General features: G+C 39.4%; 1 protein-coding gene across 3 annotated transcripts; it reads left to right on the top strand.

Moving 5' to 3' along the window:
• The first annotated feature begins 116 nt into the window (after window positions 1-116).
• Window positions 117-27,097, top strand: Jumu (Forkhead box protein N4 jumeau). Of its 3 annotated transcripts, none has more exons than XM_076775529.1 (5): window positions 117-896; window positions 3,803-4,048; window positions 19,786-20,089; window positions 20,283-20,987; window positions 21,922-27,097. In XM_076775529.1, the coding sequence occupies exons 3-5, from the start codon at window positions 19,794-19,796 to the stop codon at window positions 22,589-22,591; spliced, it is 1,671 nt and encodes a 556-aa protein (XP_076631644.1). In that variant the 5' UTR covers window positions 117-896; window positions 3,803-4,048; window positions 19,786-19,793; the 3' UTR covers window positions 22,592-27,097. The 3 variants fall into 3 exon arrangements, with proteins under 3 accessions (XP_076631644.1, XP_076631643.1, XP_076631646.1); XM_076775531.1 differs by lacking the exon at window positions 117-896 and adding an exon at window positions 2,632-3,061; XM_076775528.1 differs by lacking the exon at window positions 3,803-4,048.

The raw sequence follows: 27,097 nt of genomic DNA, 5'->3' as shown, positions 1-27,097 counted from the left end.
CCGCTAAAAATCGATTGTATTGTCGCGATTTATGCAGATTTAATTGAAAAAACAGTGTCGAACAGGCATTTCTACAGAGTGCAAGTGTTCAGTATACAGTTTCTCGCGCCAAAGTCGATAAATCTGTGCGCGCGTGCCTGCATTCCCGCCATTATCTCGGTGGTTCATTCTTAAACGGGGCTGCCGTACTTCCCTCTCCAGTGAAATGATGGACTCGTCCAATATTTATGATCCTTCATCATAAACAATTTTCGCTTTTTCGAGCAAAGTTGTAAACCATTTTGATCTTAAATGACCGACAAAAATCGTAACTATTTTTTGAGTTGTGAAAAAAATCAAAACATATCGATACAAGGTTACTGTAAGTGATTTTGTTACACGTTGTTTGGGTTCGGCCATTTTAGAGTAGGGAAGGTTAGGGAGAAAACACGGAACCATTTCTGTCAATAATGCCGTGCTTCCTGGACCCTGTGCACACGCGATCGACCATTCGTTGAACGATTAATCGAAAAAAATTATTATTCCGTATAGAAATGATAATCGTACACATAAGCGAAGAAGAAAATTCCCTCGCAAGCACCCTTTGTCGGCCATGTGCATGAGTGCATCGTTTAAAGTGTCCTCGCGAGTCGTATTGTTCGACCAATAAGGAGAGCTCAGCGAAGTCACGTGACTACGGCTGTCCAATCGTCGTATAGGGATTTGAAATCGTGCGTGGTCTTTGTTCACGAGACTGCCGTGTCAACGTTACTTCAGTTCCGTAAAGGGGGCCTTGTGTCGGTGTCCGTTTATGCATGGTCGCTGCCAAAAATCCGCGTTAACTCCCTCGTAAATATATGTGTGAAAGTGGTGCTTTGCCACGAGGACGACGTGCTTCAAGGATCGTCGAACACACGGTAAGTGTTGTTATGCGTTTATCAGGCGCCGTTCATGCGAATCTCGACGAGAAATCTTGAAAAAATATTTCGTATGCTTTGCCGGCCCGCCGTGACCGAAACAGAGACTCGTAAGTGTCAAGGTATATACGAGGGGGGCGGTCGCGACGCTCTGGACGGTTTTTTTTGTTTTTCGTTCTATGCGTTTATCACGTACTCACATGTCTATATTTATGTTCGTCTGTTTATTTACGAATGTATAATGCGTACAGCCGTACGAATCTGTCAGACCGGTTTGACAATTTTTAGTATAGTCTAATACATTGCCGGTAATACCGCGATAGCCCATTTTTCGGGTTATGACGATCTAATTGATTCGCGATTTGTACGTTTACCGCGCTACATCAGTTGAGACGTAGGCGGCCGTGAACGTGCATCACCATGGCGATTATTTGTTGATTATACACGAAAATAAACAGTTGGTTTGCTCTAGAGGCAAACCGTGTGTCCAATCGAACTGAATGAGTGATTCATCGCGAACGGAATATAGACCCCGTCGTACGTAACTTTCGGCGGGAAGAGAGTATATTTACCGGGGAAACCTTACTCGATGTAATATGTATTTCCGGTGGTGAGAGCTATTGTTTTGCCGCGCGATGCAGTGCTCCTGTTTGTACGATGGAATCGCCTTTCGATTCCATGGTTCGTTTGTGAATGATAGAAAATGGCTTTCACGTAGAGTTCAAACTTACGAATACGTGATATTTTTTTATCCTCACCGTGAGTGTTGGAAATTTACTACTAGTTTCGTCGATCGAAAAACGCATTTCTTTAATATAATTCGAAACTTGTCCGGGAGCAATTGTTTCTGTTGACTCAAGTTCAAATAAACAATTATCGATTTTCAGGTATACGCTGGATCAAATTTTACAGTCTTAAGCAATGCTTCTCCGTTCTCTTTGCATATTACGTAATATCGTGAATTTGTTTAATTTTTAATTGGAACTCGGGAAATTGTTGAAGTAACGTTTACGTAGAAGATAATAATTTTCTGTTAATAAATTCTTGTTCGGCGTACAAAGGTATGAATTATATTACGAATACATAGTTTAATGTTATTTTTGTTTGTTCAACGTAGAATAATAAATCAGTACTGATAATATTAAAGTAAACTTGTCGCGCTTGACTCTCGAATTTGGGCTAAAATTACCCCCGGTCGAGACCGCTGCAGGTAATCGATAGTAGGGGGTGGGAGAGTAATTAAAGGAGCCCATTTTCGACGGGGATTAGGATCTACGGAAACCGTACTATCGATTCCTAGCAAGGGACGACATCATCAAGGAATTTATAATCGATCCCATTGTAGTTTTCGTGTGGACGATACGTAACGGTGCATCGTTCGGTTCGGGATTTATTGGTTTTTCACCAGCTTATCCCTAAAAGACATTTTTCGAAAATGTTGCGAATAACGAGCAGCAGGGAGGGCCCCTCGAGCATTTTCAAGCCTCACCGCCATGAAAGCTATTGACCGTGGGAACTTTCTGGGAACTCTACCCCTCGCCATATGCCTACCGCAGGAAACATCCTACAGGCTCGACCGAAATCAGAGCCGAGCAAATTTTATTTTATATAATGTAAAATAACATTATCGTCTTTCCAGACAGACGAAATAGTTTAATTATTTTTACATTAATTATCGTTCCATTGTTTTTGGGACGGTGAATTTGATCGAAAAGTATTGTAATTTAATTTTCAAATGTTTCAAAGATAATGTTTTATAATGTAAACGAAATATTTAGGTTAAACTATTGATCGATTATTTACTTTTCAGGTAAAAGATTAGTTTCTGAACTGGTGTTACATAATTATATGTCAAGCGAGAAGTAACCACGAAGTAAAATAACACGTTACGATAAAAGAGACCAGATCGAATCTGAAATTCACCTTCTCGCCATGTTTGCGCATACACGAATGATTATTTGTCACTCGGGACGAGTTCGTCCCATGCTGCCGGATGCTTTTTGTTCGTTTAGTACTGTTTTCCTTCCTTTTTTTTTTTTTTTTTACACCACCGGTAAAGAAAAGTCGCTTCTTGACGTGAATCGATGCCGTGCACCGACTACTGGCCCTTCTGCGGTCGTATTCTCTTCTTGCTTGCTTAATTTTGAATGTAGTGACTTGAAAAGGTATAGTAATAACTGTACAATTTGAGGTTATTCTCTTTTTCTGTATTTGATACAAAACGATGGGTTTTCGTTTCGTCGTGGGAAATAAACTGGTACTGATCGTTATTCTTCTTTTAATTTTAAATAAAATTGGTGCCGCGTAACATTTTCTCGAACGTAACTATTTATTACAGATTAAACAATGTGACGATCCAGCTGTTAAGCGTCGTCAGCTCGATTGTTATTTGTGTTTACCGAAGGATCGTTTGAGACAAATGTTTAACTCGCGCAATTGTTCTCTAACGAATACCAGAAGAGTGTCTCTCTCGGAGGAGTTAGAAAGTCACTTTGAAAGATGTGGAAAGATACCTGTAAGAAAAGTTTGTAAATTACGCTTTCATGCGATGCTTACAGTTCGCTCTCGCCTCGTGCACAGGCAGCGTGATTAAAATTTAGTTGCGTAAAGGTTCTTCGTAAACACCTCGCTACCAATCAACGATGTTCCAAAAGAAAAATATGTTGAGACAATTTTTTTTTTTTATTAAACATTGACAATGTCAGAGTTGAAATTTAACAATTGTACCCGTCAATTTTCAAGTAACAATTTTAGCGTCGTTGATTTTGATTAACGCAATACGTTACTAAGGTATACTTATCGCGATCGGAGATTTATTTGTTGAAACGCGTTCCGAGTCGTGATGTTTTACAGCGTCAGCGGTCGGGCACGCAATTATCGTTCCTGATTCCTGTTTTAATTTTCAGCGGGCTGTACCCACTATCGCGGTCGAATCTAATCGAGATCGAGGATCGATCTTGCTCTCCGTATCGGTTTCACAGAGATGTTGGAACACGCAACAACTTGTAGCTCGTAGGAACGTGCAGAGAAACGCGCTTTGTAGAATGTAGATTGCGTGCTGTACGGTGCAACACGTGAAATTTTTCAAGAAACCGAATCTGTTTCCTCGGTGATAGCAAAATGGCGTAAATAGAAGCCCGTCGAATTTGAACGTGAGTCGAGGATCTTATTTTAAATTATAGAATATATTGATTGTTTCCAAAGATATTTTACATAAATATTTTTCTTTTTTTAAGCACGACGAAGATGTTTTTGAACCGCTGTCGCATTATATGGAGTACCGTTGAAATATTTCGACTTTTCAATTAATTTCCTGCGTGTACATTTAATTAATAGGAGGGAAATTAGGTTGGCAGAATTTTATATAATGAGCCATCTCGCGACGATTCAAATAGAAATTAATTAATTTATAGTCAGAGCGACGAGGACTTCTCGCGTAATTGCTGCAATAAATCGAGAAAGAAGATATTTTTTCGCGCCAATTTACCACCGACACACGACCACGTGTCGTGCGTTCTCGCGTTCGATTCTTTCTACGTCACATGCCGTGCGAATCAGAAATGGAAAATTTGAATTGCCGAACTAACAATATCTGTTCCAAATTAATGTCGATTGGACAATTTACGAGGCGACAAACGGTGCCTTAAGCCCACTGTACCATGAAAATAAGTCAGTTATCTTAACTGACGCGTTGATCGTACGTACAAATTAGATTGTCGCTATGAAACTGCATTCGTAGATCGTTAGCTGTTTACATTTCAATTTAGTCGAGGCAACAAAGTGTTCTGATCCGTTACGAAACTCGTAATAAATAATCTTAGTAAATGTATCTTGAAGATTCGATTTACGGAACTTGTACTTAAAGTTACGGAATTCACAAATATTATTTATTAACAATTTATCTTGAATTTTATTAGTGTAATCATGATCATGACTGGTTCTGATAAAAATACGTGTAATCAATGTTCGTAAATCTAGCGTCGAGCTTGAAAAACTTAACGTTTAACGGTTGATGTAGTGTAGAGTGCGAGTCTACGATAGCAATAAATAGTCGGTTGGTAATTGCCATCGATTGGACAATTGGCAGACCTGAAAACCGTATCAGGAAGGAAGCCTGGCTCGGGTGAATTTTCAAACGGTCTTGCGGCAGGCAAGAACCGAGCCTCGCCGCCACCACCACCAATGCGCCAGACCCAAGGGTTCCACGGTGTTAGTGTGTGTGTGTACACGGTGCGACAGGGCGCAGACAGTCTCATGGCTCTCGTAGCAAACACTGGTCGACCAGTGGCGGGGATATCAGATCGATACTCGGCGAAAAGCGCGGGTAGGAGAGGCGCAGCTATACGTATCTACGGTTGGTCCATCGCAAGATCCAGACTGCCGGTTCTATGCACTCGTGGCTACGCCCCTCCTCCGTTTAATGCCAACAAAATTCGTCCGATTCACATCACCAATCTCGCACTTATTGCTGAAAAATATTGCGACTTTATAACTTTTATTTTGTCTTAATTTTTTTTCTCTTTTTTTAAATAAAAAGCCACGAGACTGGTTATGCTTATAATGGGGATTACGTAATAGAGGGGACAAAAAGCTTTGAAATTGTACGTTGAGTCAGCACTACAAAATTAATACTTAAAGACTTGTTCATCGAATAAAATTCGGATTCTGAAATGCTGTTTCGATACTTAGGGGGGGGCATTCTGATCTAAAAGGTCAATTTTTATAGTCTTTGTATGATTATCAAAGTGTTAACGTACAATCGAGTACTATTATAAAAATATTCAAATGTTTTCCTGCACCGGGGAAAGGAAGAACCAACTTTATTCTAATTTTATAGCGCGAAAATTGTATCAGGGAACACGTGGTTAGATTGGTACAGGCTGCTCGTTGTTGCTCTCTCGGACACTTTCACATTGCTCGATCCGATATCTAGTGTGGATACATGTACACGTACGCTGGTTTTCTGGTATTTATTTAACAGCCATGAGAACGAAGTCACCGGAAACGGGCGCTTCTCGTTGCCTTGCGTCGTTCGAAATCCGTACTCGAACTTCTTTTTTCGACAAGCAATGCACGAAGCCGAGTGTTTTTTTTCGGTCTGTCTGTGTCTCTATTTCAACGCTGGAGCAACCAGCGCTTAGAGTCGTGTGTACTGGGAAACTGGCTGTGGGTACTCGTGTCTGTTGCTTCTCGGTAAAACCTCTCTAATGATGCGTGTTTGAGGCCCGTATACCAAACATCTCTATGATGATCTTGAATTCGAATCTTTGTTGTTTAGGCTCGAGGGTAATAGGAAAATTTGAGTCGAGGGCTCGTTAAACCAAGGAATCAGTTAAAAAGCGTGACCAATATGCATTCGATAGGTACAAACACTCCGACCAATTCATTAGCAATTAAAATCGTAGTTTTATATATATTTTCTCTAAATGAATTTATAATCTAGATGTAGGCTGAGTATCCCACCGATGATTGTTCTGGAATTGCTTTACAACTGACCATTTTGAAGTTACCAAAAGCTTCGAACGTTTATCACTTTAGGCAGTATTCTTGTCACGTTATGCTGCGACAGTGGCACAAAAGAACTTGGACTATTCAAGGAAAGGGAAAAATTCCAGTGGTAATTCCAAGGGTCCGAAATTTCGGTATCTGCCTTCTCGAATGCTTTTGTGCCCAATTTGTTAGGGTGTCTAAACGCAACCTTTCGCTCGGTGTGCTCAAAATCGGGCCACAAAAGGGTACGTTGTATTACGTCCAATGCAAATACATATAACGACAACTGTATACTAAAGGGTACTTAATATATCTATGTTTTAATCCATGTATTTCTTAATACACGGGTACACCTGTATTAACAAGAGGATGAAGAGGCGAATAACTATAACTAGTAAAAGAGATATAATAAAAAATAATATTAACTAAGTATTCCAATGTTTAAATTCTAAGTAAATAATTTGCGATACAGACGTAATTTAATAAGTTGGAAGTAAAAATAAGAAATATTATGATTTTGGTTAAAAAAGTTTAATCTATTAGTCGTTCATTTTAGTGTAGGAAAACTAGGGTGTTTACATTTTTTTAGGGTAAACAATTGCATATTATCTGTGTACACGTGTATCTTAAATACAAATTCAAAACCAAGACCTCTGCCGTATACATTTGTCTTATATTTTTATTTTAAACAAGAAACACATTGTTGTTCATTCGCGCATTAGATACTGTTCACGTTCACGTGGCCTTGTTCAAACTTTTTATCTCTTACGTAACGAATAGAGAGTTCGAAGAAAAGAGCATCACTTTCTCAAGCGTCTCTTTCTGTCGTAACACAAGACCGTTGCTGGCAAATTTAGCTGATGTTAGAAGAAAAAAACATTCGTACGGTGGCCCGGTTTACTTTACACTCCGTACGATTATTTCTCCACCGTTTTCGTAACAAATTTTTGAGTATTTCAGGATCCCATGCCGTAGTTTTAGGATCAGGAATATTTTGTTTCGAATTCCTTCATTTGTACCTCGATTCTTTTCGAAATCTGATCTTTAAGACTGTCGCCTAAACATTGTATCGTGAAATTTAAAAGAAAAAAGTACTAGATTTCTCGAGTAGCTAAGCGTAAAGCTTATTCGAGATACTTTTTTCTCCTATGGCTGTTCTTCGTACGTTTCAGTTTTCTTTAATTTAGAAATTAGGTCGCGCTGGATTCAAGTTACGTGACCGGTATGTGTCGCTTTACCCTGTCCCATCGACAAATTAATTTTCTAAGTTGTGGCTACGAACTCTCATGAAACGAGTGGCAATTAGAACATCGTGTACGCTAATCGAGGAATCCTAATGGCAAACTAGCATTATCGGTTTGTAGAAACAATGCGATTCTTTCGGTGAATCCACTCGCGGTTTCAACACCTAGACGTATTCGCTTATTGACCGAGGAATAATATTAACCCGCGAACAAGCGTGATATTCTACATTGTTCGGTTGGTGCCGCAATAAAATCTCACATGCAAATATTGCGCTCCGCGACTGTTACAAAAGCACCGGATAAGAATGGATGCGGTCGAGGCACGCATACACAGAGCGTAAAAATATCATATCACCGCCACAGATGAACGCAACGCGCGTATACGTGCAATTACCTTGCGTATCGCGAATCTTTTTCTCGCTTAAGGGGTTTTTTTACAAATTGGTGCAACTTTTGCAACAAAAAGAACCATAAAACTTTAAAAAAGAAATTAAACATCCAACGTCTAAACAAACGACGACACTTTAAAATTCGAATATTCTTTTTCGAATATACAGGGTGGTCGGTAACTGGTGGTACAAGCGAAAAGGGGATGATTCTACGTGAAAAAATAAGTCTAAAATATAGAATGAAAATTTTTCATGCGAGCCTTTGTTTTCTACAATCGCGCGCTCTTGATCATGTCTTGTTATAACGGATCTCGCTGTAGATCATTGTCTCGATTCAAGTTTATGTTGATAAACACTTCCAGTGTCATGGAATTGTTTATAAACTTAAATTGCAATAATACTGCGAAAATTCAAAGTCGATTTTCTCGAAAACAAAGCCTCATACAAAAAATTGTTATTCTATATTTTAGATGTATTTCTTCACGTAGAATCTCCCCCTTTTCGCTTGTACCACCAGTTACCGGACACCCTGTATAACCGTGTCAATAATTTTGTGACTCGCTGTACGTATCGTGAAAATTGGTAGAAAAACGGGGGAACTTTCATCGAACGTTTCGCAGGTACATTTGCATACAACGGTCGAGGAGAAATATAACATTGTCGAGGCTCTTGATGAGTCCAGGGTTCGCAAACATTATTGGCGGAAGTGTATTATCCCGTTGAGGAAGTTAGCCGGCAAGCACCGCGGCCATGGGAAAAGATCCGCCGTGAGATGTCTCGTGTTTTCACGACCGTGAAACCGTCGTTCGACGTATGCATGTTTTACGCGTTGCTTGTGTGTACACCGAAAGGTTGAGTTATTCTCGTGGAACATTAACAGGCCCGTGACCGTAACGCTCCCTCCGACGTTCACTGTGGAAATGCGGGGCAAATTCCTCGAATGCCTCGTAGAAAATCAACAGCCGGAAAAATAAAAACATAGACGGTTCTTTTACGGAAATATAATTACGGATTACGGAAATCGTCGTGAAAAATGACGCAGAAAGCGTGAAGTAAGAATTCGTCGTACGGTGTACCGTCTCGGAGGAAATCGAAATTGAAAATTCTCGTTGGCGCGCCCCACCAATTTTCATCTTCGATTTTCTCCGCAACGAAACGTAGAAAAAAGGAATTTTGTAACGCGCGTTTCGTGCATTTTTCTCGCGGAAAATTAACAAAGTTCTTTCGTTGTGACTTACGATAAGAACGATTCGTACGGAGTAGTTTTATGGGGAAAGTGTACTATATCGTCGGGGTAGCACAGGATATCGAAATACGAGAAAGCCCGAGTAATTGACCCGGTGCTAAAAATTCGTAGCTACCTGCCAGGCAAGACTTCCGCCGTCCGACACGCTTGGACTCTTTTTCTTGCCTGCACGTAATGGTAGTTTCGAGAACAAAGGGACAGCCGGGTTTACACCTGTACCTGAAAATACTGCAAAAACTCGCGCTGTCTCGGCTGCTCCCTCTTGACGAATATATTCGTTCCGAGTGGGAATTTTCACTTTCCTCGGCTTCGGGGTCTCGTCGGTTCGCTCGAACGTTCTCGGATCTAAGTGGAAGGTACCGTTTCGGGAATTGGGGACAATAGATGACCATCGGATTTCAAATTTCGAGCGTTCGGACCGCGGCGCAGTGTTACTCGCTATAAGGTCGTCGCACGCAACTGGGAAAAGGCTGTATTCTAAAACCATTTAATTTTATCTCGTGTCATTTCTTTATAACTCTGACTATTTTAGGATTTAAATAGATATGCATAAAACCGCGGTAGAAATAGCATTGAAGCTTGCAGAGGGGTGAGTTCATTGGGTTTTGAGATTCACTGGGCTAAAAATCATCGCTCGGAAGGGAGTTTAGAATTTCCAGGAGATTAGGATCGTTCCAGGAGTCACGTTGAAGGTCGAATTTTCGCCAACGATAGGGGAAAAAGAATGAGCGAGAGGGGCGCGAGACCCTCTGCAAGAAAATCCAGCTGCGGAGTTCGACGACACGTAATGAAATTGACTGCTCCCGGCAGCTGCTTGCCTGCCGTCGTGGAGTAATGCTCGGCAAGGATAAAATAACACGTCGAAACGTTATTCCGAATTGCAAATTTGTAGACGGCGCGATCGACGCCCAAGAGAAAGTGCAGTAATTTTGACAAAATGGTGCAGTATGCTTGGAAGAAATGAAATTAACGCGGCGCGCTGTTCACTCGATGGGATAACCGTATAACGACCTAGAGATCAATAATATATGAGCAAAAGGTAGGGAGGAATCAAATACTGAAATAGTCAGACGTCGTAGCTCTTAAAAGATATACGGTGGGAAGCGTAATTATACCAATAAAAAGATTTCTATGAAAAATAATAATTTACTTACGTGTTTGCACTTTACATTAATCTATATTTATTATACTTCAGATGACCGAATACGTGAGAAAAGGTGTGCAAGTTTGATTGGGATTACAGTCAAAAAGCGAAGCACATGTATAGCACCAAGTTGGAGTCGCATATAGCATATCATAGAAGGATAAACAGTGCATAAGGAACAGTAGGGGTAAAGTTCATTGTTCAGCGATAGTCTAGATAAAGATCAATAGTATAAAGGTAAACAGTAGTAAAGAGTCGGTTAATGGACGAGACGGATGAATGATGACGTGTAGGTTCGAGGGACGATTACAATTCAGAGTCACTGGTGGTATAAACTACGGAACCAGCTACTAGAGATCAATAGTATAAATGGGAACGGCAGACGAACACGAAAGATAAAGCAGACGGTAATCGACGAAGCCAAACGCGAACGGTCGAAGAATATAACGATAGATTAGAGTCCCGACTGCGAATTCTCGAATCGTAAAATTATTCGTACACCGTAAATTGCCTTACTGTATGCGACCCACACAGAGAGCCGTTGTATCGTAAAACCGTGTGCATCGTAAATTAGCGCATCACGCTATTCACGCATTGCCACGGTATGAAGCATCTGTAACTGTTTCTGTTAGAGTTGATCATTCGTTTTGTTGGTTTCAAGAGGAAAACGGTAGTCTCATTGCCCGTTAAATCTAGCCCCGGTTACTTTTCAATTTCCTTTCACCGTAAGAACTTTCGACTTATCATTAGGGTCACTGAAAATAATATCTAGAAAGAGGAAGAATTTAGTTACAGAAAAGTCAAAAGTTTTATTATCGAACATAGTCCACTGTTGCTATTTAATTTCTCTGCTCCGTGAGAATGTTCCACTTGGCATTAGAGCGACTGAAAATAATATGTAGAAAGGGGAAGGATTTAGTAGAGGAAAGTCAAAACTTTCTTAAACTTATGTATTTTCCTTTCTTCGTGGAATTCAGTCCTGAGTATTTTGAAAAATTCTTCAAATATATTTATGAAATACCAATTAACATTATTTGAAATAAATTTCACCCAGTTCTGAAATAGTCCCAGTCTTGCTTCGAACAGGCTAAGGAGCAATCAGTCTTCGTTTGAGTGAAAGAAAGGATGTGAGTTGCTATCTAGGTCACTGAAACGACTCAAATTTATCGCAGACCCTTATGTTATGAAGTATGGGTTTGCATCTGGTTATAGCAGACTTCACGAGTGTTTTAGAAACAGACTTTTAACATATCCGTAACCGTGTCACCCGGTGTGTCCCAACGAGTCTAGAGCTCGTAGATCGTCGTTATCGAACTGCTCGACAAATGTCCATTTATTAGACGAACACGATTCACATTCGACTCACTTCATAAGCCCTCTTCTGCGCGATTCAAACCGGTTCTCAGGCAGCGATCACAAAGAAACCCGGGCGCTTTACGCGCACGCAAAGCCCACACTGTCGATTGGCCGACTTTGCCTTCCCTCTGTTTATATAAAATCATTGTCCACTCTTCGTTCAACTTTGTCGATACATCCTCTTCGCTGGTCGTTCACAGCACCAATTTTTTACAACTCTTCCGTTGAAAAATTAAGTTACTCGTAAATATTTACTGGCGCACGAAAGTTTTTTTCCACGAGTAATATTACATGGGGGCACAGAGACATTTCCAACGCCATTTTCAGACAGTTGGCAGGTTTTATTCCAGATAAAAAATATAGGATGATGAATATATTGTAAAATTTACTCATGATTACGGAATAACTATTTTCTTGCACAATAAAATTATTCTTCATTCGCTAATGAATCTTTACGATACTTTGTTGGTATGGAATGAATGGAGGTCGAGTAAGTTTTTTAAACTTCTTTCAGAAACCAGTGTCAGCGAAGATAGATCGCGTATTCTTTAGCGTCACAAGGTGCAAGATGAGAGGTGTAACCTTTTTGAAAAGATTCTCTTGAACACAGTTTCCCATATAATACGAGAAACTCGTAGAGCAAATATTGGTTTTAAAGTGTACACAACCAGCATGAACGCGCTTTCCTTAAGGCTCGAACAAGCTACTTGCCTTCCTTTCCATGAAAAATAGAGTCAAAGCCACGCTCGCCTCAGTCATATGAAAGGAAACTATTTTACGGTATGTTTACTGCAAAGTAATGCAACAAATAATTTGCGGCTGCATCAAATTAGCTTAAATACCGTTCTATATGAATCGAGAAAATGAGAACAGAAGTTAACACTATTTCTACCAAAGGTATCGCCTTTCAAAATTTGTCTGATATTAAATCATTTTACACATACGTATAAACACCATTACAATTCTAATTTAAATTAGGGAATCCTCATTTTAGGTGTAAAGAAAAGACTGTACAACCACCGAACTTGAAAATTATTGAAAGGATAGCGTTTCTTGAAGGAAGACCAACGAGTCCTCCCATTCTACCTTCGGCTAGAAGTCTCTCCCTGTTTATCAGTTGCATCGTCTTAGCGCAGGCGTTTCGTCAGGTGTTCCAAGCATACAGCTGCGCCCGTGGCCAACGCACACAGTTACGAAAGGCACGGTGAAAGGGAAATCTCGTCGATTGTTGTAACGTGGAGGAGTTATCGTACTCGGTTTGGGTTTTATAGCGTTGTAACGTCGTTCAGAGTCGCTGCCGCTCTTTTAACCCTTTAATTGCGAACGTTGCACATTCGTGCCCTAGTGGAACTATTATCTTCCTTCTAAAAGTGCAAATATATGCACCCCTGCCCTTGCAATTACAGCAAGTTACTCGATGTACATGGGAAAATAGGTCTTCGGCTCTAAATTTGTTAAACGATTTATTCATCTTCTTTTCAATCAATGTTACAGTTTTATTTACAGTATCGTAGTTGGGTTCACTCGTTGATGCAATATTCTTGCAGCTGATCTAGTTGATTAGAAGGAAAATCATGTCAGTGCATAGATACGTGAATCACTATAGTTAGATGAATTGGTATTTATAGAGCAGTTAAGGATATTATTAACTAGAGGACAGGTAGAAAAATCTTGTTCCTCGTTGTTCAGTTATTTTACTGGTGAATGCACAACGCATAATAATCTTCGTTATCCTTAGAGAACACTCGGTTTTGTTCGTTTCAAATTGGCTAATAATCATGTTTAGAAAGTTCTTTACGCCATGACCAACTTGAACTAAAATTATATATATGACAACTATTCGGGACAGTAGTGTTCTTATAGAAACTTCATCCTCTGTATAGTGGGTAGGAGATCAAACAAATTTTCTAGAAGTCATGAAGTCCACGATCAGGCAAGATAAGTTAATCCTGGATCAAAAACCTTGGGGATCGTTCGACTAGGATGAAATAGAGATAGCAACGAAGAGAGGACCCTTTATGACCTGCGAAGGATTTCAGGTTGAATAGCTTCAGGGTTAGCTTAGGATCGTCTGTCGCTCGAGGACCCTTCTCGGAACTCGAGCTGAGGAGCCAACGAGGGAGAAAGATTATCCTGTTGCATGAACGAGATACAATTTTTGGCGACTCTTTGGCTCCTTCCTGTAAATTGTCATGCATAACATTACGTACGAAACATCCTTTTTAAATTCGGTTTTAATTTATAGGGTAAATGTACCAACTGTTGCAGTAGTAAGCTTTAGTTTTGTAAAGCCTTGTGTGTGTTTTGTATTGGGAAGAAAATTGAATCGTACAAATTTTTTAAAGGTAACAAATTTATGTGTACGCATTTTAATCTCAATAGAAAACAATTGTAGGTACATTTCCCCTATCTTGTCCTCAGTATTACACGAATGCACTTTACAGAAATCTTGTAATCTCATTTGTTTGCATGTTCTTGTTGCTTGCATGTTCTCTTAACTTGGTCAACAAGTCAACGGGGATTTTTCCAAGCTGTACTTATTTTCTAAATTAACCACCAGGTATTAGAATCGATTTCCCCTTGACTTTGGCATACGAATTTTCTACGTTGGTCGACGGTCAGCGACTAGTCGGTCGTTTTCTGTGAGAACGACCAAGTGGAACGACCATTTGATACTCTGTGATATTATTACGGGTAAGCGGACGTTCTTTTTCAAGGCTGTTTCTTCGTCGTATCCCTCGGTCAAGTTTTCGCCAAAGACATTGAGAAGCTACCAGGGCCATATTAACCCTAGAAAGACCAAACCACAAACCGTCACGTTGATGATCAAGAAGGGGGAGGGAAGAGATGTCGCGCAGTGTACAATAATGGGGTTTCTGGGGTCGCTGATAAAAGAATCTAATGTCAGACTTATGTCTAATAAGTTCCTTCAAAGGTACATTGATCGTTCTCTGAATAAAAATTCTTATAGCGTAAAAAAGAAGTCGAAGCGAGGGTAGAGAGAGCAGGAAGGAAAAATGGACCAGACATTTGATGCAATCAGACGTCGTGGGCGCGCGAGACGGAGTGCATGAAACGTTTAGGCAGCGCCAGACTCGAAAACAGACGAAAATAAAGCGGCCAAGGACCCAAGGTTGTTATTCGTCGAGGTCTCGCGGGTGAAAGACCGATTACCCAGTGAAACGGGTCGAGCGCATGTGCATGATCTTCGTGCATCTTAAATATTTTAGTTCTCCCTCCTCCTGTTCCTCGTCTCTTTGCTTTCGCCACTTCCGCTTTCTGTTCACCCTAACTGGGATGTCATTGCTGTTCAACGAGATATCCAATATGTTGGGAATATTTATGCATTTCATTTGTTGGTAATTCCGTTCCAAGAAGACCATGAACTGGGTCGAATTTGAAACTACATTGCGTGTCGGGGGCGTCGTTGAATATTGGAATGACTACAGGCAAACAGGGCGATTATTAATAGACAGAACTTTTGAAATATTTATTCTGTATAAAGTATTTCCAAAAATCATTCATACATATAGAATTAATGTTTTCGCCATGATCGCAAATCCATATTATTTAATACACTTTAATTTAATCCTCCTGTAATGCTTGTGTTTTAAAATCGTTTTCCAATAAAAAAATATAATACGTGGATGGGGTCTGTGAACCTCCCCCACTCCTGGTCTTCAACGCGACAACTTGTGGCTCAGTCTTTCGAGGATCAATTACGAATTATTAAGCGTATATTTATTCTCCGTGGATTTTGAATCTGTTCTTTTTCTGTTGTTCGCTTTCGCGTGCGAATTCTCATTCGAAGAGATTAAGTTATCGAGAGTACACGCGTTGTAAAGCCGTTTTATATAATGCTGCTGCTTGTTGCTTGCCATTGGGTCGACGACCCATCGCCGACATTGCTCTTCTTCTTTTCTAATTTCCTAGTTCCATTTTTTCTCGTGCCACAAAAGCTTCCATCCCATTCGGATAGACGTACGCCATTTTTCACAATATGGTCGGAGTGACCCAAAACGATAAATATGTTTTGATCACGCCGCGTAGCCATTGCAGTTATTAGTCCGTGAAAATTGCACTTCGTTGTAGCAGTTGTAACAGCCTGTGAATCGACGATTCACGTAGGAACTTTCGATTTGCTAGTCTAGTTAATCGGACGTTTTACTCGACGATTTCGTTGCCGTTTCACAATTAGTTGTTGGTTGAAGTTATTAATGAATAGGGATAACAGTGTAGTAAATACGAACAGGGACGTTTCTGACGGGTGTGCAAAAGGTGCCACGCAAAACGAATAAGAATAATAATCAAAATTTGTTTAACGATTATTAATCTTCTTTTTTCATCCACGAATAAAATTTGTCTGACTCCGCTTCGGTGGTATGGTATCATTGGTATTGTTATTACAGTCCCGATCGAGACTGATTACGAGTGAATTACCATCGTCGTAATTAGCGCGGATTTTATTCCCGTTTCCGGCGAAAAAACGAAGACCGCGTGAGAATTCGTTATCGCGTGTAAAACGAGTACGCTCGTTGCAAGAACGATCCTCGAATTGGATCGTGAAATGTGCGAAAATTTGATTAGTCGGAGCGAAAAAGGTCGACGCATCCGCCGCGTATGCACCGAGCGATGCATACATACACGATTGCATCTGACCGCAGATTCCACGGAACGGTCGTCGTAAACGTGGCCCGTGCACAGGCCATTTGTAGTTGGAGTAGCATTTACACCAAGTTACATGAACATTGGCTCCGAAGATGTTGCACGGGTGAACTGTTGCTCCTGCTTCTCGACCTTCGGGAACATAATCTTCCCCGGAAACTTTGCATCGGCGATTCTTCTTTATTTATCGCGTCGTTCGCGAAAAGTTGCGTAACATTTTGCGTTGCCCGCGTCGAAGGTAACTAACCGGAAAAGGGGCGCGGGCGTTAGAAAATGCAATCGTGTAAAATAGCATCGAATCTCTATGTGCCGAGTTCCATTACGCTTTTACGTCTAAAAATATCGTTCAGTCACGTAGACTTGAATGTCTCGCGCGTATAAAGGCCACTCCACGATACGAGTTACGTCGAGCAGGGTCAGTTCTCTGTTTGTCTTTCTCTTTCTTCGTCGATAATCCGACCCGTTTCCTTCCACGTTGGCCGAGTATTTTCGGAACAACGTTTCAATTAATCACGAGCAATACTTTTCTCTGTCTGTTTAATAAATTTCGAAGCGATAGCAGTTAACTCGGATAACTTGTCCGATACGATTCTACGCGAGTAAAGAACGTACTAGAGCATACAATTAGCGTTGTATATTATTATATTCAATAACATTACAGTTACCTGACTTGCTCGCTACAGAGTGACCCAGAAAATGAATTGCATAAAGGTTCTCTTATGCAATTCAATGTATGGGAAAATTAAATTCAGAAAAGTAACATGCTTGATATTTTACCTTAAGTAATTTTAGTCGCATTAATAGAATATTACCTGTAATATCAAGTAAATTGCGAACAAACGACTGACCTAGATATGGGTGTCGGGACTTTTCACCGAAGAACCAAACAAATTAATTCTCAAGCTTAAATGTTTAGGAAAAGCATTTAGAATACAAGGTTGTTTATTTTTTATTCGTTATTCGAAATTTGTATCGAGATAAGAATTTCACCCGGCATTAGTCGCGGTTCTTCTCTCTCCACTAGCTGATAATTCGGTGATCGGTAGTGTGTAGTAGGTGTAGTGCATCCGGTGCGGTGCAACGTGTGTTATACATACGTGAGCTCGAGTTGAGTCTGTTCGGTAGGCCACGGTTGCTGGAGCCTCGTTCCTGAAGTCGTCAAACCACCAGAGACAGAAACACGCAAGCTAGAAGAGGAACGGGACAGAGAGGGAACAAGGGATTCTTCGTGACAGAGAAATATCGAACGCGCAAGAGAGAGGGAAAGATAGAAAGCAATGGAGAATGAATACCTGGAGAGGACGAGAGAATGAAGAATCGCGAAGGGCAGAGAGAAATATCGGGAGCTTTGGTGAAAGGCTGAAGAAGCGGGAGAATGGAAGGAAGAAAATGTACGACTCCGTGTGAAGAAGATTGAGATTTGCGGAGAAAAAAAAAAAATTGAAGGGGTGATAATACCTTTGATCGTCAATCGTTTCGCTGCTTAATAAAATTACAATATAAAAATTACGATATAAAACGAAGTTTGCTTTCCAAAAGAAAGACTGCTAAGAATAATACTTGTTCGGCTGAAATTCTTTCTTTTTCAGATCTGATTTTAGTACGAGTAGCAAGGGAATAGAGAGGTATAGTAACAGAGACCTACATACAGTATTTTCAGAAGGAAAAATCAATCCATAGGATGAACGTCGTAATCGCTAACTGTGCAGAATCGTCGTCGAGGACTTCAAAGGAGTTAGAAAACCTGGGCAGTACATCAGACGTACGAAGAAACAGACGTGGAAAAAGTGTTAGCGAATAAAAACGCCGGGGATACCGAGTACAGAAGAAAGAGACAAACGACTACGACGATGGAGAATGGAGGAGGATCAAAGAGCGCAACACAACAGTGGTTGTTCCCTTCGGAATACAGAGCCTCGAACGTGACAAAGACAGAGCTAGGGGGATTGAAGAGAGATAGAGTATGTAACGAGCAAGGAAGGGGGAACGAAGAGGAGGGGACAGATACTACGAGAGTCCACGCGGCTCCTATAGTAAATCGACTATAGTACTATGAGTCAGTCACACCCACAAGCCGGTTGTGGGTTCAAGACCCTCGTTGCACGTTCCTGCACACTCTCTGTGTACACTAACACGCAGATGTGTGTGTGGTGTGTGTGTGTGTGCGCGCGCGCGAGGTCACGCGTACGGACACGGTCGAGAATCTACTGGCCTTGCCCGCGAGAGATCGTGAGGATGATCCTTAGATCCGATAAAATCATCGAAATTCATCAGAACGCTTTTTCCAAGAAAAATATTAATGACGGTATCGGGCACGTGAATACATTTACCTGTGGTATATTTACAATGCCTATAATAGAGTGGGCGAAATTCTTATAGGAACACTACTATTTTTAATAAGAATGACAAGAATTTTGATAATGATATTAAAGAAATAATTAAGGAATGATAGAAAGCAACACGTCAATGTGTAGAATTAAAAAGAAAAAAACGATCATACTGCTTTTGGGACTAAATTGATTGTAAATAAGTCATCAATTACGGATGGGTCATTGCCAACGCTTGACTTTTACAGCGACGTTTTCATTAATGAATGTCGATGCGTGTTGTTTCATTAGTATTTTCGTGGGTGGAAGGTAATCTAACCACTGTTCTCAGCGAGCCAAGTTGCAAACTGCAGTTTGTCCAGGCAGAATATTAAACTCGATAAAGCGGGGTCGGACGTCCATGTGAGAATGATCGATGGACGAGAAACCGAGTTTTAATGAAACCGATATTTCGAGACTGCCTGGATAAAGCAATTTCCATGAACGGTGGAAATAAAACGCACCGACTCTATCCGTCAGAGATATAGCAATTATAAAATTGTAACGCGTCTCGATCAGAAACTGGTAACGTTCGAATGCATTTCGCGTGACATTTCTGCTCTGACAATTCCTCACTCTGCCTTAACATTAGAACTACAAACAATTTATGTGTACCTATTTCTGCCATGAAATAAGAATAGACATCCAACCATGCCAGATATTGGCAAAAATGTCATGAGGCAAAATTAGACTGTATCGAATGTTGCACAATCTGAATATAATTTTATATATGTATATTCATATATCGATACATCTAAAAAATGCAATTGCATTTTTAAAAGAAACGGAACTCTATAGTATACTCACTTTTGTTATAGTAAAACAAATGTGCTCATTATTGATTACAAAATATTGGGAGATATTAGGAGGGAGTAATACAAATCTTTCACTTTTGTCGCAAAGTCAGGTTAAAATCTAGTATTTTTAACGAGTCGTTTGCTGATTAGTTGAGTTTTTCAAAATGTCTCACTGATATCTTTTAATTTCAGTCAGGTGAATGTTGGATACGGAGAGTAGACACGGTACTGGGCTGGATCAGGGACCGACAAGGGACCCTTGGCTCACGATGGATTACTACCTCGGCACGGACAGTCTCTCGCTCCAGGAGATGCTTGACGTCGACATCAAATGCGAGATCGAAGGCGTTATCGGTGGTCACCCGGAGCTGGGCTTTAATTTTACCGACATGTCCGGCCTAGAGTTGGACGACGATCCTATTGGATGCCATAATGATCTCAGTGGATGGTTTGGGTCCACCAGTTTACTCAATGGCAACAGCAATAGTTCAAACAGGTGTTTATTTCATTGTTTGAAATTGTAAATGCGCGTTGAGATTCCTGTTATTCAATTATGGAATTCTGTTTAAAAAAAAAAGAAAGAACGCAGTTGCAGTTTTTAGATGCATCGATACGTATAAATAAATAAAATTATATTCAGTTTGTGACAATCAAAGTACCCCTTGGCTGACTCGAGTCCTTTCTTCCAGCAACTTCAACCTTGATCTCAGCGGAGGCGATGCCGCCTCGATTATGGTGAACCCTAACTCGGTCATGCCTCACATGGCAGTCCGGAGTCCAACACCGTGTAATGTTAGGAGGAACTTCTCGTTCTCACCCAAGAGAGACATGAAGGAAGAGAAGATCGACGTGGAGGACGAGGCAGAGAACGAAGCTAGCAGCTGCACAGAGAACGAGAACGATAACGATAACATAAATGAGCACGAGAATGACATCGAGAACGATACTGATACTGAACAGTACGAGAACGACATTACGGATACCGAGGAGGAGTCCGAAGATGAACCAGAAATCTCGAAACCAGTGACACCGTCCAAGTCGAGAACAATCTCGATTTCGGCTGCCAAAACGATCTCCCCTCAGTTTACGAGGGCGCAGACCACCCCCAAAATAAACGGCATGTCCAGTATCAAAGTGCAAAATTTCAAAGTGTTGCACAGTCCGAGCCAAACTCCGCATCACGTGCGTAAACAGATTTATAACAACAACGTGCACGTTAGTCCAGGAACGACCACTGTTGCCGCAATGAAAAGAGAGAAGGAGTTTGACCTGTCGGACTACGATGACAAACTCTACCCCAAACCGGCTTATTCTTATTCCTGTTTGATCGCCATGGCGTTGAAGAACAGCCAAACAGGGTCCCTACCGGTCTCGGAAATCTATAATTTCATGTGGTAAGTTGACAGTCAATTCCTGAAGTCCTTGTGTTGTTTTGGAAAGAATTATGAACGCAGTATGAAGCAGGGACTTACATTCAACAAATAAAAAAATATTATCAATTATTAAATAAAGTTTAAGCAAAGGTTTTCATCGATTATTTAACCATTTATTAAGAGTTTTTCTCAAACGTATGAAACCAAAGAAAGGATATTTAAAAAATGTGGCGAATCGAGCGTTGCAAATATAATTTATGAAAAAAAAAAAACACCTTTTATAAAAAGGTTGAAGCATGATTAATATTTTGTTGATATGTCGCGAACATTATAGCCAGAGATTCTTATTTGACAAACGACGTGTCGCCGACCTATTCGCTTATTTTCGACCATTTGGCCGGAAGGATAAGGGCTGGTTGAAGCCCTCCGGTGCTTAGGCCACGAGGGGAGAAAGTATTGTCGTCCCTTCTTTATTCCCAGGTTGCAACGGGGGGGAAGCTGCCATTTTGTATGGGGCCTTTGGAACACCAGGTGCATGCCAAGGGTACAATCCCCATAGAAAATGCGGAACACGCTCTTTGTTTAACTAGCTGCCGTTTCCCCTCTCTGTAACTCGCCTAGCGCTATCGTTATAATACTCCAGAAACGAAATTGTAACCTGAATTTTTGTTTTACAATGATTATTTTTTCTTTTCTCCTTTTTTAACCATTGATCTTCATTATCAATACAGGGTGTTAAAATAAAGATTTAAAAATTCGTAAACTAACTTCTATATACGTTTGTAAGCAAAAATTTTTTATTTATTTCGAACGTTCTGTTTCTAAAACGGACTCAACTTGACTAACTGTATATACCACATTTAGGTTGAACCGCCATTTTAATGGAACTCTCCTAATGAAATATACCTGCGGTGCGACCGTTCTAGCACGCTAACCATTCTCTGTCTTCTTTCAGCGAGCATTTTCCTTATTTCAAGACCGCACCGAACGGCTGGAAGAACTCCGTAAGACATAATTTGTCACTGAACAAGTGTTTCGAGAAGATAGAAAAGCCAGCCGGGAACGGGAACCAGAGGAAGGGTTGCCTGTGGGCCATCAACCCCGCTAAAGTGGCGAAAATGGACGAGGAGGTTCAAAAATGGTCCAGGAAAGATCCGTTGGCCATCAAGAAGGCGATGATCTATCCGGATCACTTGGAACTGCTGGAGAGGGGTGAGATGAAGTACGCTGGCAGTGGAGATATGTCCGAAGAAACAGAAAGCTCGGGGGACGAAGCTGTCGAAGAGAGCACGACGTACGAAGAGTCCATCCACAGCCACATAGCCGCGAACTCTGTGACCGACAGTTACGATGAGAGCAGCCAGGACTGTGATATAGACATCGTGGAACACCTCTACGACGAAATAGATATAGAGGATAATAAAGACTCGCTACACATGCAGCTGAATATCTCGAAACGGGAGACGTTCGAGTATGAACTCAGTCCTAGCACGAAAAGACAGAAAACGTTGACTGGAGCGATACAGGGAAACTACGTGTATCAACCTGTAACCACTTCAAGAAGAAAAACGCCTCTTCTTTTGCGAGCCGGAGCAGGAAATGGCTCCTTTCTTAAGATAGATTGAGTTTAAGATAACTCAAGAGTCTTAACCGCGAATTCCTAGTTTTATATGTATCCATAGGCGTAAATGAATATGCGAGTACACAAAAATGATTGAGGATTGCTTCGAGGTGAATATTTGATACGCTGGAAGGATTTTTGATGGTCACTGACCTGTCCTTTTCAATCTTTTATTTAAGTATTTGAGCCTACTGCCCCCTGTAGCGACAATTCTTGTTCATTTGTAGATACACAGGTGAGAAGAGATGAATGTTTCAGAAATGTTTCTGACACGAGTACGAAGGTCGAAGCTGGAACGGTTTCATAAACCGATGCATATTCTGCATAAATTGTGTACCTACATATAAGAGAAAATAGGAAACAACGTCATGGTTAAAATACAAAATAAGAAGGACTCGTGTATCGACGGAAACGATCCTCGAAGAGAGTATCGAGAAGCCTCTTGATCGATAGAATTTATTTTATAATAAAGCTGCACATTTTTTCTATTTTTCTACGAACGTTCAATCGAGAGACCATCATTATGAGTTTCACACAAAGATTCTTGGCTTCTAGATGACTCTCTAGATCAATGATATAGGAGTCCTTCGAATACGCATAACAGATCAATGAAACGGGGTCCATCCATTTCTTTTAAGTCTTTTAAGTTTCTTAATTGTAGAACAAACATGTAGGTAATGTGTTTACCTATTACCCTTATTTCTTGCGTTACATATGAAGAGGAAGGACCTTGGTCGTTGTGTAGCCATGAAAATCCTTATTTTATTTTTAGTTATGATCGCTTTTTAACTCTACGACTATTAAGCTCTGATACTTTCCTCTAATCTTCTTAAAAGAGCGCTTCTGTATCAAGTATTTTCCATCGACAGCAACAATTATATTTCATCACAATTTGTAAAAGCCTGCATAGACCGTGGAACTTTTTTTTTTTAACTAACTCATGACAGGTACAATCGTATAGTTCTCTTTCGAACAATTTTTTATACAGTTGATTCGATGATGAATACGCATAGCAAAAAATGAAACACGATCGTTGTTCATGGTCGAGTGAACATGAATAAGAAAATAAAAAAAAAATAAATATAAAACGTTAGGTAACGTAGGTCGATAAGTATTTTGGTCAGCAACTGGCCAGACTGATGTATTATACTTTTTTATACATTGCTGGACTAAGTGATTAATTGTAAATGTTTCCGCGTTTATATACCTGACAGACAAATGAGTGGAGTTACTTAGATTTTGCATATTACGAACATGTAGAGAGTACAAAGATGCGACAGCTATATAGAGTGGATCTGAATTTGTAAAATTTTGTAGCATATTAAAAGCGTAGGTACGGTTGGGAATATCGTATACCTGATTTAAATATGTTCTTCAAATTCCCGACGATTAAGATCGTTCTTATATATTTTTTTTTTTTTTACTTCTTCTCCGTCTCATTTGTTGCTTCTCTAGCTTTTATTTAAATGTAACGTTGAAACGTTCCTCGAATTCAATTTTTTAGGCCAGTGGAGCTAAGGTAACTTTCGCATCGAGCATGTAATTATTTGTTTTCTTCTAATTAAGTGCAGAGTATATTGTATATGTATATACATTTATACTTTTTTAGTCATTCGTCCCGTTAAAAAGACAAAAAAGGAAGATCTACTTAATATTTTTTTCATTCTGTCTTTTCGTACGACTTAAGGTTATAATAACGTACCAAAAGTAATGTACGCTTTTTAAAGTAACGATTGTGCGTCGCCAAAATTATATACATACCAGAGAGAACCGAGGAAGAATCGAGCGTGAAGTTTTTGAGTTAACCATAACGACGTATATAGTGGTTTTTGAAACATTTTACCGTACATGGTATGCGTTGTAAAATTGTAAATAAGCGATAGGGACTTCAATTCATTGTTGGATCAATTTTCTTTTAACATCTTGAAAGAAAAGTATTTAGCAATATTTCAAAATATTTTGTATCCTGCTTATCGTGACTCTATTATTTTTGTCACGGGTGAGTGTTTTTTTTTCCTTTTTTTTTCTTTTTCAATTGTCTGCGTTGCAGAAAGAAAAAAGAAAACAAGAATATATTCTAACAAAGTAAACACGCGTTCAGAAGTAGATTCGAGACCTGCAAATAAAACACGATCGAGCATCATCTTTTTTATAAACTGGTTTTACAAACAAGTATAGTGTAGCTTTGTCTCGCGCAGACGTGCTGCGCGATAGGATGTTGCTTTAAGGTGTACAAAGGCTACTCTCCTTTTTATAAAACGCAAAATGAACAAAAAAAAAAGGAAGAAATTGAGACGTGGGACCAATCTGTATTTTAGAGCCTGTCTTAAGTTTAATATGTAAGTTTCTTCTTTCGCGTTGAATTATCTTGTAAGATTTCGTTTAAAGGACGCCTTCCCCTTTCCTCCATTCCTTCTTTTTGTATAGATCCTGTAAATATCTACTTCTTCATTTCCAAATAAACGCCCGATGGCTTTCGAATAGATGTTTAAGTTTAAACGAAAAAAGAAAAAAAAAAAATATGAATCTAGCCTTTCGTAGAATAACATATAAAGCAACTTCGTGAGCTTGATACTTTGGTCCTGAACCGTAAAATCACGTTGTTGCTTTAACGATTTAATGTAGGTAGTCGCGAATTTTGTTGCGTTATCTGATCTCGACGAAGGGGTGGACCACCGCCCTTAAGAAACTAAACGTTCTCCTGTCAAGTATTTCTCACGGTACAATGTTCAGTAAACTTGATAACTTTTATCCTTTGAAATGCTTCTGGTGTTAGCACCTTGGCTCGTGTATACCTTGAAGAATGCCATAATAATAATAACGATGTGGACATATTTTTTAAATGCATTTTAAGGAAGAGGTGCTGCGCAAATCCGATAGTAAATAAATTCTTGTAACAGAAAAATTCTTACTAAGAAAGTGATCACCTTCAAGCAACTGAATCCTCGTTCAAAAGATTTAGTATTACAGTAAAAGTATTCGCATTGATTATCTGTAAACTGTACGACCGGTGATACGTCTGAATTTTTCTTGATAGCATAATAAGGGTATTGAATTTCTTCAAAAATCAATGTCTTCGGCAAAATTATTTAGGAGATTATTGAACTTTTTAAACGGAGAATCCAATCGATCTCTTTCGAGTGAAATCGAAGTACTGCCCTTTGAAAACCAAAATTGTTAGCAATAATAGAGAATCGAGAAACTTTGTTAAGATAGAGGAATCGCATTAGGGAGAAATGTACACAAAGTATTAATTAATTAACATTCAAATTGTACATTTTTTAATTTATTCTTTGGTCGGATGATCTCTCTATAGCCATAGAGACATGTAAAGACTTAGAATGTGAATAAAAAAGTGTATCGTAATATTAAATGAATCAATACTAGTACTATGAACTGTGTTTAAGAGAATTGAGGTTGCGAGGATGGTGTTTCTTTTTCAATCTATTTTTTTTTTTTTTTTTTTTTTTTTAATTCTTACTGTAACAACCTTGCGTACGATAAACGGGAAGAGCCAAACCACCCTGAAATGTCACTGCCACTTCCTATGGTTATTGTTAATTATACACGATCGACTAGGACTGGTACAAGCATTAAGCTCCTTTATTTACTTTACATATTACATGAAGAAGTCTTTACTATCATCCTTCAGTTGCGAGACTTGTTTAAAATCGCATTGATGTCACAAGTGCAGAAAAAATATGCATCCCGATGTTAATTATTACTTAACATTTAAAACAAAACAATTAAGCAATTAAATACAATTACGCGTTACGTTTGATTTCTTTTTTCCATGAAATTCGATCATTGAAATACAGTTTCCTTTTTACAAGATAAAAAATGATGTATCTATGGAAAAATTAATTTTTTTCTAGCAGCTGGAGGATTAATAATTAATTTACGAGTAAAGAAACGAGATGAACACTGTACGTAGGCACAAATAGTATCCATTGCGATGGACATTGATACGATCGATTAATCAAAGAATCAATCTTGCAGAATCTGCGTTCCATTTCAAGAAATATTAATCTTTAACATTGTATAGACATAGAAGGTCGAGAGACTTAACATTTAAAAATTTGACGATTGTTTTCACGGATGTAAAAAATTTTGTTTTATTATGTGTATCGTAGAATTACAAATTTCAGTTTTCCAATTTCGATGATTCAAATTGTTTATAAATAAAGGGTCAATGTCCAGAACCCGATAAATACCGTAACATCGTCACGAAAGATAATCTCTTGCAAACGATGGCAATTTGTAATCCGTAATTAAAAGTAAGATATCATATAATAAGAATGTAGTGTAGTTTTTGTACCTGTTTGTAATATTTCTATACAATATTATTAATGTATCTAGATGTAACGTTCGTGTAGATGCAGCAGAGTAATTTGTAAGAATAATGTATATGTGCAATGGGAAGTTTCAGTAATAAAATGTTGAGAACTGTATTTTTTTATTTTGCTGTTTTAGCGCTGTAATATATTGAAAGATTGCATCGTACAATCAC

The sequence above is a fragment of the Colletes latitarsis genome, chromosome 10 (genome assembly GCF_051014445.1).
Source record: "Colletes latitarsis isolate SP2378_abdomen chromosome 10, iyColLati1, whole genome shotgun sequence".
Lineage (NCBI taxonomy): Eukaryota > Metazoa > Arthropoda > Insecta > Hymenoptera > Colletidae > Colletes > Colletes latitarsis.
The sequence above is the reverse complement of the archived record's forward strand: the minus strand, read 5'-3'. Positions and strand labels throughout refer to the sequence as shown.